Source organism: Enhydra lutris, unplaced genomic scaffold, assembly GCF_002288905.1.
Source record: "Enhydra lutris kenyoni isolate GAN:26980312 unplaced genomic scaffold, ASM228890v2 scaffoldscaffold20, whole genome shotgun sequence".
Lineage (NCBI taxonomy): Eukaryota > Metazoa > Chordata > Mammalia > Carnivora > Mustelidae > Enhydra > Enhydra lutris.
Window position 1 is genome coordinate 3,823,166 of NW_019154104.1, and position 13,165 is coordinate 3,836,330.

General features: G+C 40.9%; 1 protein-coding gene across 2 annotated transcripts in view; it reads left to right on the forward strand.

Moving 5' to 3' along the window:
- Nucleotides 1–2,874: 2,874 nt before the first annotated feature.
- The window catches only part of LOC111148601 (thyroid hormone receptor interactor 11), a 67,702-nt gene continuing 57,411 nt past the window's right edge, over nucleotides 2,875–13,165 (forward strand). Inside the window, exons 1-2 of one of the 2 annotated variants that reach the window (XM_022505304.1) lie at nucleotides 2,875–3,392; nucleotides 7,298–7,359. In XM_022505304.1, coding sequence (XP_022361012.1) covers nucleotides 3,254–3,392; nucleotides 7,298–7,359 — 201 coding nt within the window. In that variant the 5' untranslated portion in view covers nucleotides 2,875–3,253. The remainder of the gene's footprint in view (nucleotides 3,393–7,297; nucleotides 7,360–13,165) is intronic. The other variant, XM_022505306.1, reaches the window with a different exon arrangement.

Sequence of the window (13,165 nt, forward strand, 5' to 3'; positions counted from 1 at the left end):
AGCCCCCAAATAGCATGCTTGTGCTCTCTTTAAAAAAAAAAAAAATCCTAGGTTCAGAATTTCAGGTAATCAACCTAGTCCCCATCACCTGGAGCCACTCAGATTCATGGGCTCTCTCCTATGTGGTATGTTTGATTGTGCAGGGGTGGTTTTACTACTCATTGTGTGATAATGAACATCCATGTTAGCTACAGGGATATTTGGCAGGAAAAGGAGAAGTTATCTTCAGCCCTTCAGCCCAAACTTCATTAAACTTGGATGTCTTCTAACTTTTGTCTTCTAACTTCTAACTTTAAAAAAATTTCAAATACATGCAAAAGTAAAAGACTATTATAACGAACCTCCGTGTACCCAGCTTCAATAACGATCAATCCCTGGCAATTACTGTTTCGTCTACTCTGCTCCCATTATTTTGCAGCACATCCCAAACATCATGGTATTTATCAGAATCACTCTTTAAGTCTCTTGGGCCATAGTTCATCCCACAGGAAAAAAAATACCCCATAAGGAACTTATAGGACATAGCTTTTTATGCTGATTACTTTAAAATGATGTAAATACATATAATTGTGCTTGTTTTCTTCATTAATTGCAGCATCTTTGTGGCATGACATGAATTTACAGGAATTTACAGGATGCCGCTCCAGAGAATGTACAGCTGTAGGCAATAAAAGCTTGATTTACACTAGCTAAACTTTTCACTGTGGTCCAGAAACTCACAACTTCATGTGACTCCTCTGTTCAGAGCAATTTCCCACTCTGCTAATACTGCCCGATCCTACTCAGTAAAAGCCAGAATCCTTACAATATGGCCTACCAGGCCCTATGTGATCTGTGCCCTCCCACTCTGACTTCTTGGTTCTTATCACTTAACCAGCCTTCCCCACCCCACTCTACTCCAACCATCCTTGCCTTTTTGCTATTCCTCTAACCTGCCAAAGACCCTCCTACCTCAGGACCTTTGCATTAGCTGTTATTTCCTGCCTGTACCACTCTTTTCCATATATATCCACATATCTCAAATTTTTCTTTTCCTAAGTAAGCTTACTTAGGCCCTATGTGGAGCTTAAACTCACAACCCTGAGATCAAGAGGTACATGCTCTACCGACTGAACCATCAAGGCACCCTGACATTTCTCATTCTCTTAATTCCTTCAAGTATCTGTTCAAATATCACCATATCAGTGAGGCCTTCCCTGACTACCTTCTATAACATTACAAGTGCCCTCTCTCCTATCTTTTCCATATGACCCTTACCCTGTGTTTTTTTCCTCCAAGTGGTCATCACTACTTGTCTGTATTTACTATATTTTATTTATCATTTATCCCTTCCCAGTAGAATGCAAGCTCCATTAGACCAGGAGCTACATGTTTTTTTCTCCTGCCATACTCCCAGTACCCAGAATAACTGTAGACACATCAACAGGTCATCCATATGCCACATTTTTGAAACTTTATAAACACTTAAATAGAACTCACCAGGTACCAGGCACTGTTCCAAGCTCTTAAAAATATCACCCTATTTAATCCTCCTAATGACCCCACCCAGTAGACACTGTTATTATCATTTTCCATTTTACAAAAGAGAAACTGATGCACAGAGAGGTTAAGTAACCCACCCAAGGTCGCACGTACAGCTAATAAGTAACAGCTCCAGGCAGTCATGCCCTGGAGCCTGCATATGCAACTCTTGGGCACTGATGTCTTACCCAGAATAGGATGCAATTTTCTTTTAAAAACATTCAGATTTCAGGGAGAACTACTATTGCCTGGTGCCATCAGATTCTCAATACTGGAGGCATTCCCAATGTTCCAGTCACAGTGTACTCTGTGGTGACTCCTCCTGTAAATAAAATCAGAGAGAAAGATGCCAGTATTTAGTGGTGTGCTTAAAAGAACTGCAGACCTATTCTTTTTAAAGCAAAAAACGTCATCGTCTCTCTGGCCAGGTGAGGTGCGTCCCGTACCATTGCGTCAAGTACCTGTAAGTCATGTGACTTTTCTTCCTCTGGGGAGTAAAGCAAGCGAGGCGGGACACTCCGCTGTGTGCACCCACTCGTGTAACAGGGCTGAGAGGGATGGGGACTTGCACAGTTAGTGCTACCAACACCATAGAAGAGTTTCTGTTAGAACAGCATTTCTTCATAATAAGTTGTCCCGCTGTCCTTTACTGAGTTATTATTTTTTAAAGGTGTTCTGTGTTTTAACTTCATGGGTTAGTTATATCGGCTTCCTGAACAAAGCGCTTGGTGTATTAGAGAAGGCAGGATTTCAGTGACGCGTTGTAAAGTTACCAGGGAAAATGATTACTGTGGAGAGTAACAACGTGTGTTTCTTGCCTGGACATGAGTTTGCTGCCCATCGCTTCTATCTGTGTATCCTGAGCCCCTACCCCAGCGGATGGCACAGAGCAGCCCGAGACCCTGATGCAGAATAAACAGAGGAACTGTGCTAAGTAAAACCGTTTGCTGCGCAGTGCAGCGACCCCGCCACCTGAGTGCCCTTGCACCGCGGTAGTCAGAATTAAAACTCAGGTTTCACCGACACCGCGAAGGTTCAGCGGCTTCCCGGAGCACGTCCGCTTCCAGGGGCCCCCACTCACGAACGGCTCGGCCTGAAGCGCAGGTGCAGCGGGCGGGGACAGCCGCGTCACCCTTGGCTCTTGAGACCACTCCCCCAGAGGCCAAAGCCGGCGCGCTACTTGGAGGCTGACCTTGCCCGGCTCCGGAGGTATGCAGCCCGAGCCAGCCGCTCTCGGTCCTCCGCGATCCCACGCTCCCTTGCGCCAAGGACACGTCCGGCAGCTCCGCAGAGCCCTTCTACGCCAGCGCGGCGCCTCTCTATGATCCATTGCCGCGTTCAGAGTGGGTGTCATGGCGGCCGGCGTCGAGTTGGCAGGAGTTGCCCTCGGAACTGGGGAAAGTCACTAAAGCAGAGGAAGAAGTGGCCTATCCCGGACGCGGGGAAGTCTTGGGAATGAGCAGAGGCTTCTCGGGGTTGACAGTGGCACCGGAGGCGGGCCCCCGGTAACGTGCCCGGTCAGGCCTCTGCGTTTCTAGGCAGAGTCCGGCGATTGATGGGAGCCCCCCGAAGCCGGCGTTGCCTAGGAACCCTTCATTGTGTTATCGAATCTGGAGTGTTTTGATTTGGACTGGTTCGGTGAAGGCGGCTGCTCGAGGACATTTGGCGGGATCGTCCGACGACCCCGGACGCTTTTCTCGGAGCGGACCAGGTCGTTCTCTAAACCGCAGCGATGTCGTCCTGGCTTGGGGGCCTCGGCTCCGGCTTGGGCCAGTCTCTGGGTCAAGTCGGAGGCAGCCTGGCTTCCCTCACTGGCCAGATTTCAAACTTTACAAAGGATATGCTGATGGAGGGCACGGAGGAAGTGGAAGGTAACAGCTGGAGCGGTGGGAGGGAGGGCTTTTATGGGACCCCGAGAGCGCCGGTTTGGTTCCCACTTCCATCCGTTTGGAGTGTCACTCCTCCTTTTTTTCTTTCCACTTCTGTTGCCTCTTCTTAACGGATTTTCTCTAATGAAAGACACTGGAGTCCAGGGAAGAGTTCTGCCTCTTCTCCCACTGAATACTGTGGGAATCTCAGAGCAGAGTGAAACTGCTTCTACATCGAATGGTTTATTTTTGTTTGGTTCTTCCACGCCCACCGCTTACTTTGCCTTTAGCTTGGGGGCGGATCTGATTTTGATCCTTTTCCTTTATACTGACACAGTTAAAAAGTATCTGTGCATGGCACATAGTCACCTTTTCCCTTCGAGTTTTGTAACAATTGAAGCAACTCATTAAAATACTTAGTGAATCTTAAGCCCTTTCTGACTTGACATATTGTTAAACATGGCTCTAAGTTTTTCCTATTAGTTACCTTGTATTTTTGCTTATTCTGGTGACACAACGTTCCAGCTGAAATGTATTTTTGTGCCTAATTGCCCATTCTACCCATTATTTCGACAATAAAACAAGGAAGATATACTACCTGTTCTTAGTAACTTTCACTCATTTTTGAAGTCCTTGTTTTACTGAGTAGTGACCCAGAGTTACAGAGTAATCGGTAGTTAGGTTAATATTTTGATTTCTTGATATTTCTTTCCACAAGTAGTATTTAGATCTAAAGAGTACTTTGTTTTTGTTTGTTTGTTTGGTTATTTATTTATTTATTTATTAAAGAGTACTTTAATTCCAATGGAAGTCTGCCTCCACAGAGATGATGGGCTGGTCTTTTGGATGAGAGCACCTCCTTGGATAATTTTATTTCTTATAAGTTAATTAGCATTATAGTTTAATTTTTTTAATCCTGATGTAATTGAAACTTCCAGTTTATTGGGTTGAAGTAGAGAAAGATAGTTTGAGAAAAAGTATATTTAGAATGTTTGTCTTTTAGAAAGCAGAAGCATTGGAGAGCTGCTGAAACCCATTTTACTGCTTGGAGTATACCTTGGGTGGGAGTTGCATCAGTTGGGACATGTTGGGGGTAAGAGTGAAAGGGATTCTCCCTCCCTGTGTTCGGTAGAGGGTCGTGTGACCTTGAAATTTAGAAAGGAGACGAGCTGGATGACATGGAAATGACTAGTCTCTCCTTGTATCCTAGTTAGGGGGAAACAGTTGGCTATTCCTAGAAAATATGCATCCCCCCCCCCACCAACCTGACTGTCCTATAGGCTTAAGGTGGAATGCATTTGCTCTTCCTTCCAAATCTACTCCTATATTCTCATTCTTAATGGTTTCATCATCTGCTCAATCTCCTAAACTAGAAATCTTTGTCACCTTTGTTTTGCCTCTATCTTTTCCATTTCGTTTCCAGTTGGTCACCAAACCTTGTTCATCGACTATGCCAGATTTGTTTCTTATATTTGTCCCTTCCTTTTTTACCCCTGTGTTCTTTGATTCACACCCCCGTTCTCTCTCCCGTGCACTTTCTCCTTCCCATCCTGTCACACGTTTCTCTGGACTCCACTCCCATTTTCTCTGTGTTGCCAATTTTCTAAAACATAGGTGCTGTAGAATCTTTTAGCTCTGTTCCTTTCAGAACATTCATTGGATCAAATCCAATCCGCTTAGTTTTGGAAGACCAGAAACCTATCCTATCTGAGATCAACCTCCTTTTTCTAGTCTTAACCATCTTTTTCCCTCCCCTTCTCTTCAAATTGCCATACATATGCATGTTCACACACATACGCGCTTGCACCCAGAGGTTTTGCCACATGGAACTTTGTGAAGTACCTACACAACTCCAAACCTCTGTGTGGAAAGCTCTTCCTTTTCTACTTCCGCCTCTGTCCTTTGCTTGGAAAACAGTTTTTTCCTGTATAACCTTGCTCATGTGCCAGGTACTTGGTGAAACCATACTCATTCCATGGCAGGCTGAAGTCGATTGCATGTGATCTTGAGGATCTCTGTGAGAGCACTTAACCATGTGGAGTTATAATTTACCTCTGTTCTTGATGCCCAAGGTGGGGACTGTGTGTGTGTGTGTGTGTGTGTGTGTGTGTGTGTATAAATATATATAAATAATCCTTATATCACCAGTATTTGGCACCTTCCGTGATACATTGTAGATGCTCAATAAAAAAAAAAAATTGCTGAGTATTAAAAATCTGCAAAGTTGCTTAATGCTTTTATTATTTCCCTTTGTATTAAAATGGGACTTGTTTAACACCTAATTTATTGATTTTGCAAATCATTTAAAGGGTCAGAGTACAGTTCATGTATTCATTTAACAAGTATTTATTGGACATCTACCCTGTGCCAGCAGTGAACAAGATAACAGTTCCAACATAGCTCTGTTGGTACAGCTTGAAAGCTTATCTGTCTTTGCAATAGCAGAAAGTTGCTCTTGTACCAGAAACTGTACTGATTTATTCAGGGTTAGGAACTTGGGCTTTTCAATTAGACATGGGTTGAAATCCCACTTCCATGCATTATAGATTGTGGGTCTTTGGCAAATTCTTAAATACTTAGCCTCTATAAAGCAGAATTTCCTAATCAAATAGAGGTAGTCATACCTATCATGGGGTTGGGAGGTTTAAATGAAATCATGAGGGTAAAATGCTTGGCAGATGGTAAGCATTAATAAAGAGTACCTGTTGTTTTATTTTCCCTCAGCAAGAAAGAATTTTTGGGTCTGCATAACATCTTCCCTTTATCCTTAAGAATACCAGGTGTTTGTTTGTTTGTTTGTTTGTTTGTTTGTTTTGGAGGGAGGCAAGAGAGGAGGGCTGCATAAGTCTATTTTTATTTCTCTTTAAAACATTTCTGCTTCTAACAATGACCCTCCTAAACAGACTGGATTGTAATTTGTTCTCTTCTGAGTAGCAATTAGACAGTTCTGTCAGAGTTTTAAGCAAGATGTATGAGCAACCACAGAAGCAACTGTACCTGGTGATTTTCAAAACAAGAAGAGTGGGTTTGCCACTATTCTTTATTGGATGTCACTTGTATTTCCTTTTGATTTAAACTGTAAATCAGAGAAGTTCTTTCTTTTTTTCCCCCAACAGAGAGTTATTTCTTTAGTATTAAAGTGCTGTGACTAATGAAAAATACTAGAAAAAAATCTTAACTGATGATGATGTTCTGGTAGCATCAGCAGTGCCATTTTGACGGAGCTGACCTCTGATTCTGTTTTTTGTTTTCTGTGTTTTTTTTTTTTTTAAATTTTTAATTATGATTTTTTAAGTAAACTCTGCCCCCAACGTGGGGCTTGAACTCACAACCCTGAGATCAAGAGTCTCACGCTGCACCGGCTGAGCCAACCAGGTGCCCTGTCCCTGACTCTCCATTTAAATGAAAATGTACAAAAGCAGACTGAGCTCATCCCCATTTTAAATAGATAGTGCCCATGTTACTTGACCTAAGTGTTCTTTTAGTGCATTTTCTTCTTTATATAGGGGTCATTATTATTTGATAGTATTGGGAGCAGAAGTTAGAAATAAGGCCTCAACCCCAGTTGTGTAAGTTTCATCTAAAATTAAACTAACCCACAGAGAGAATTAATTTGTAAAACTCAGTTTTCCATAATAAAATCTTATTGGACACTTCCAAGGGGGAATGTAGATGTCTTACCTAGGTCCAGAAGATAGGCAAAAAGAACGATTTACATGATAATAAAGCACATATGTGACAATAGGAAATTGTGATAAAAATCAAGTGGTCCTGTCTTCTGAGTTTGTTCTCAGATCAGCATACCGTTCTGTTGAAAGCTCAGTGAAATATATGTACTTTAAAATGCCTGTTTATTCACGTGGTGTTTATCATATATATATATTCAGTGTATGCTGTTTCTTTCGTAGCAGAATTACCTAATTCTAGAAGAAAGGAAATTGAAGCCATTCATTCAGTCTTAAGATCAGAGGTAAGGAAAATTAAAGACTGTTATTGAACTTAGATTTTTTTCTTTTCTGAAGGCATGGCAGTAACTCTTTTCAGCTCTCTGTTTTTACTACACTGCTTATCACTTTTATCTCTTCCCCTTTGTCCCAGTTCTTTTTAGTGTATCATCTTTCAAATGAAAAACATATTTACATGTTACTCCACTTTCTTGTTTAATATTCCCGTCATCTTTTACATGCTGGAAAATGGCCTGGGGTAGAAGAGCTAGTGTCAGCAGTTTATCTAGGAATTACCATGTTCTGACAGTGTGCACAACTGCAGTGGTACATTTATTGAAGTATAATGTGAAGAATGCAATTCTATTTAATCTAGACCTTTTTAATCTGCTAACATGAGAAAAGGTGTGGTATTTGTAAACAAAGAAGTTTAAAATATAGATCTAATTTTACCATTTTCTGCTCATTGTTAGTGCCTTGTGGTAACTACCTCTGGACATTGTACTTAATGGAGATGAGGAAAACTTGGGAAGGGTTCAAAGGAAAGCCATAAAGAAAATGAAATGATTTAAAATAGGATCTATTAAAAAGTACTAAAGACACTCAACTATTTAGCTTATGGGTAAGAACAGTGAGGGAACACAATATTTCATTAAAAGGTATTTTTAGGGGCGCCTGGGTGGCTCAGTGGGTTAAGCCGCTGCCTTCGGCTCGGGTCATGATCTCGGAGTCCTGGGATCGAGCCCCGCATCGGGCTTTCTGCTCAGCGGGGAGCCTGCTTCCTCCTCTCTCTCTGCCTCTCTCTCTGCCTGCCTCTCTGCCTGCTTGTGATCTCTCTCTGTCAAATAAATAAATAATATCTTTAAAAAAAAAAAAAAAAAAAGGTATTTTTAGAGGACTGTGGTAAGCATGTTTTCCTTTTGCTAAGCCCATAAACAGAGAAAATTGAATTTAAAATATTAGAAAATATTTACTGACAAGCAGTATTGAATTCTGGCCCAGATTACCAAGGTGGACGTAGAGGGACCTCTCAAGAGGGACTGTCTTGGTATTCTGTCTCAATTCAAGATGGCTGTTTGGTGACACTTGAGACGTTAGGTATAATTACCTAATAAGTAGATGCTTCGGTGACAGATGAACTTAATAACTTCTTTCTTTGTACGGCTGAGAAAATTGTTCCTGTAATCCCTAAAGAAATTCTTGAGAAGGCACTCATTAATTAGTACAGACCCACCCAGAAAAAGTAAATGGCAGAGATGTGTGTAGTGGCATTAATTTAGGTAAATTCTCCAGTGTCCATCTGGGGGAAAGAAGTAAGTAGGGTGAATCTGCTTGGTGACTGACTGCTCTCTGTTGAGCTTGAGAAGGGAGAGAGAGAATTCTTCTGTCCCTCTGTTGATCTCACTTCTAATCTCATGGGGTTAAGGTAAGCATGATTCTAGTGTTTAGAAATATTTTTGGTATCATGCATCCCGAGATGAAAGCCACCTTTCTCATTTGATGCTTATTCACAGTATCTTGAGCTACTCATGTGCTAGAAGAAAAGGTACTGTTGGGTTTCCCAAGGGCTTTGTTTTCTAAGATGACTTTGATTCTTGCTGTGTGTTGGCACAGAAGCACTTCATACCCTCACCCTGTACATGACTATGTTAAAAGGGAATAAGGTGATTAAAGCCATCAGGAAACTAAAAAATGTAAAATCCTATTTAGAAAGTCTTAGATTTTATTTATTTATCTATTTTAGAGAAAGAAAGAAAGCGAGAGTGGAGGAGGGGCAGAGGGAGAAGGAGGGAGAATCTCATACAGGCTCCAAGATGTGGAGCTTGATCGCTCAACCCTGACATCATGACCTAGCCAGAACCAAGACTTAGATGCTTAACCAACTGAGCCACCCAGGCAGCCCTATTTAGAAAGTTTTAGTATAGACAGAGGGCATTGTGTTTTCCAGAGGAGATTAGATTTGTTTACAGACATTAATATTTCAAGCTGACTGAATTAGTTAGGTTTCTTCAATTTAACCTCTATGCCAAGAAAAAAAAAATCTCATATACATTTACCATCTGGATCCAGTGAACTCTTAAATTTTTTTATAGTAAATCATTTTGTAAGAAAGTTATAGAAGTAGGAATAAAGTGATAGTGAAAAACTTCTTCAGAAATTTTAGTAAGAACTTATTTATGGCAAGGCCATATTTTTATTCCATATGTTTCTGGTTTTGAAAACATATACTCAAAATAGACAGTGTCTGAATGCAGTTAACTGCTTTTTAACTCTTATGCATGAACCGAAATGCCTGTTATTTTGTAAATACCGATTCCAGATTTCATTTACATCTCTAGTAGGTTTCAGCTGATCATGACTTCTGGTTCTTGTGTCATTAAAACCAATATTTTTGCAAACTTTGATGGCTCATGATTTTGTTGAAGAGACGATGACTGTCATCTTTGCTCCATAATTACAGAGCTAATTTATAAATATCAATTAGATTTATAAATACCAATTAGATATATAAATACCAGTTAGAATGATCAGTCCACTGAATTTTTTTCACTTTATGTCATTTTTTTCTTACCAGGCACCTTTGTATACACACCTGCCTACAGCATTTGTCCACCTATGGACTCTATCAAGTAATTGTTAGTGTACAAATATATACAAATATATAGTGAAAGAATACCATCACATAGCCCTTTAGCGAAGTGGGATGGTTCAGGTCCTTGTCACAAAATATTGTGAAGTAAAATCTTTTCCTATTGAATGACTAACTTGATGAGAACACCATATATCTTTTTTGTTCTTAGAAATATATTGGGGGCACCTGGGTGGCTCATTCTGTTAAGTGTCTATCTTTGGCTTAGGTCATGATCTCAGGGTCCTGGGATCAAGCCCCGAGTCCCGAGTCTGGCTCTCTGCTCAGCAGGGAGTCTGCTTCTCCCTCTGTGCTCAAGCGCGGTCTTTCTCTCTCTCAAATAAATAAAAAATCTTGTAAAGAAAATTAGTAAAAAGAAATACATTGTTCACTCATCAATTTTGGAGTTTGAGAATATTCCTCTAGGATGCTTTTATTTGAAGACTTGGCTGGGATTTTACCTCTACAGCTTGCTCACCACAACCGTCAGACTCCAGAATGCAAATATGAAATTTGTCTTCTGGGTTGTGTTAATAACTGAAGTGTTTTCCTCTGTCCATTTTCTTTTCTTTGTGGAAACGAAAGTTCTGAATTTTCAGATGTGTTCAATAAAAGTGAAAAACAACAAAACCAATAAGACACTACAAAGTGGGTGTCTCTAGCTTTTTCCTTTCTGAAAGGTGTTATAGTACTTTGGGCACTGCAGTCTGAAAACTGGTTATTTCAGTCTTGCATCATTCTTCTGGGTGAGTCTGTCAGTCTTCTGTTTTCTTATTATATAAGACTTTTTTTTTTTTTAAGATTTTATTTATTTATTTGACAGAGATCACAAGTAGGCAGAGAGGCAGGCAGAGAGAGAGGAAGGGAAGAAGGCTCCCTGCTGAGCAGAGAGCCAGATGCGGGGCTGGATCCCAGGACCCTGGGATCGTGACCTGAGCCGAAGGCAGAGGCTTTAACCCACTGAGCCACCCAGGCGCCCTTATATAAGAATTTTTTTTAGCCTACTTGAGAATAATTGGTGAATAATGATAAAATATATAATTTTTAAGAGTCTCATGCTCTACCGACTGAGCTAGCCGGGCATAAAATATATAATTTTTAGAATGACAAAATATCAAAATGTTTCAAAGACAGAAGAACAAGGTCATTATAATCTCGTGAAAATTCTTAGATTTTTAAAGGGTTCAATGTCCCTTTATGGTAATTGCACGATAGAATGAGTTACATATATACTTTTAAGTAATATACATATTACTTAAAATTACTTAAAAATAAAATCATGATTTTAAGCCCCCCATTGGGAGTAGAGATTACTTAAAAGTTTAAGATTACTTAAAGTTTAAGCCCCCCACAAGATGGGATTGGGAGGGAGACAAACCATAAGTGACTCTTAATCTCACAAAACAAACTGAGGGTTAATGGGGGGAGGGGGGTTGGGGGGGTGGGATTATGGACATTGGGGAGGGTATGTGCTATGGTGAGTGCTGTGAAGTGTGTAAACCTGGCGATTCACAGACCTGTACCCCTGGGGATAAAAAGATATTATATGTTTAAAAAATAAATAAATAAATAAATAAAAAAGAAAAAAAAAAGTTTAAGCCCCCCATTGGGAGTAGAGATTACTTAAAAATAAAATCACGATTTTATTTTTAAGTAATCTCTACTCCCAATGGGGGGCTTAAACTCACAACCTCAAGATCAAGAATTGCACGTTCCACCAACTGGGCCAGTCAGGCGCTCTGAGTTTTATTTTTATTTTAAAAATAAGTACTTTTACAGAGTGCCTGGGTGGCTCAGTGGGTTAACTGTCTGCCTTTGACTCAGGTCACCATCCCAAGGTTCTGGGATTGAGCTCCATGTCAGGCTCCCTGCTCACCAGAGAGTTTGCTTCTCCCTCTCCCGTTCTCCCTGTTTGTGCTCTCTCACCTGCTCTCTCTTTCTCTGTCAAATAAATAAATTCTTTAAAAAATTTTTATTTTTCTCCTTTAGAGGACATCTAAGAAAGAATAAAAGCCTTAAATATCTGTCCTTACAGATAGTTAGGACTGCTCAAAAAGAAACTCAGAAAGTAATGTTGGTTCTAGTAGACCATGATGGTATAACAGTGTTGAGCAGGATGGAATAATTTTTTTTTAAAGATTTTATTTATTTGGGGTGCCTGGGTGGCTCAGTGGATTAAAGCCTCTGCCTTCGGCTCAGGTCACGATCCCAGGGTCCTGGGATGGAGCCCGCATCGGGCTTTCTGCTCAGCGGGGAGCCTGCTTCCTCTTCTCTCTGCCTACTTATGATCTCTGTCTGTCAAATAAATAAATAAAATATTAAAAAAAAAAGATTTTATTTATTTATTTGACAGAGAGGCAGCAAGAGAGGGAACACAAGCAGAGGGAGCGGGAGAGGGAGAAGTAGGCTTCCTGCTGAGTGGGGAGCCTGATGCGTGGGGCTCCCAGGACCCTGGGGTCATGACCTGAGCCAAAGGCAGATGCTTAACAGTTGAGCCACCCAGGTGCCCCCCAGGATGGAATAATTTAAGAATATGAGAATCTCATGGATTTCAAGGGCAGAAATCGTAACCAGATTTTAGAAAGGGGATGCAAGCAGAACTTCAGACCACCAGGGATTTGTCTCTCTCATTTTTACCCCTCTCTGTTCTTGTTGTGTGTCTATTCGTTTTCCTTTCACCTCCTGGTTCCATATTCCATGTAATAAGAAATCTGGGGGCGCCTGGGTGGTTCAGTGAGTTAAAGCCTCTGCCTTCGGCTCAGGTCATGATCCCAGGGTCCTGGGATCAAGCCCCACATTGAGCTCTCTGCTTGGTGGGGAGCCTGCTTCCTCCTCTCTCTGCCTGCCTCTCTGCCTACTTGTGATCTCTGTCAAATAAATAAAATCTTTAAAAAAAAAAAAAAAGAAATCTGGCCACTGACATGTAATGTTATATAGATCAGCCACATTAAGAGAATCTGTTCTTCATGTACTTTGTCAACTTTTGTGACTCACATGGCTAGGGACATGAGGGCAGACAAGCAATTAGATATTGGCCAAATAGGAAGTTTTCAAGTTCTAGTTATTCACCAGAGTTCAACAAATAGCCTTAGTTAGTTTTATCTGAAAAAGTCTCTAGTGGACTTTTCTGACTTGGTTTTGACTTCACTATATCATGTTGCTTCAGTTGTGTTGGTGCTTTTCATGTTAAAAGTTCACAGAAA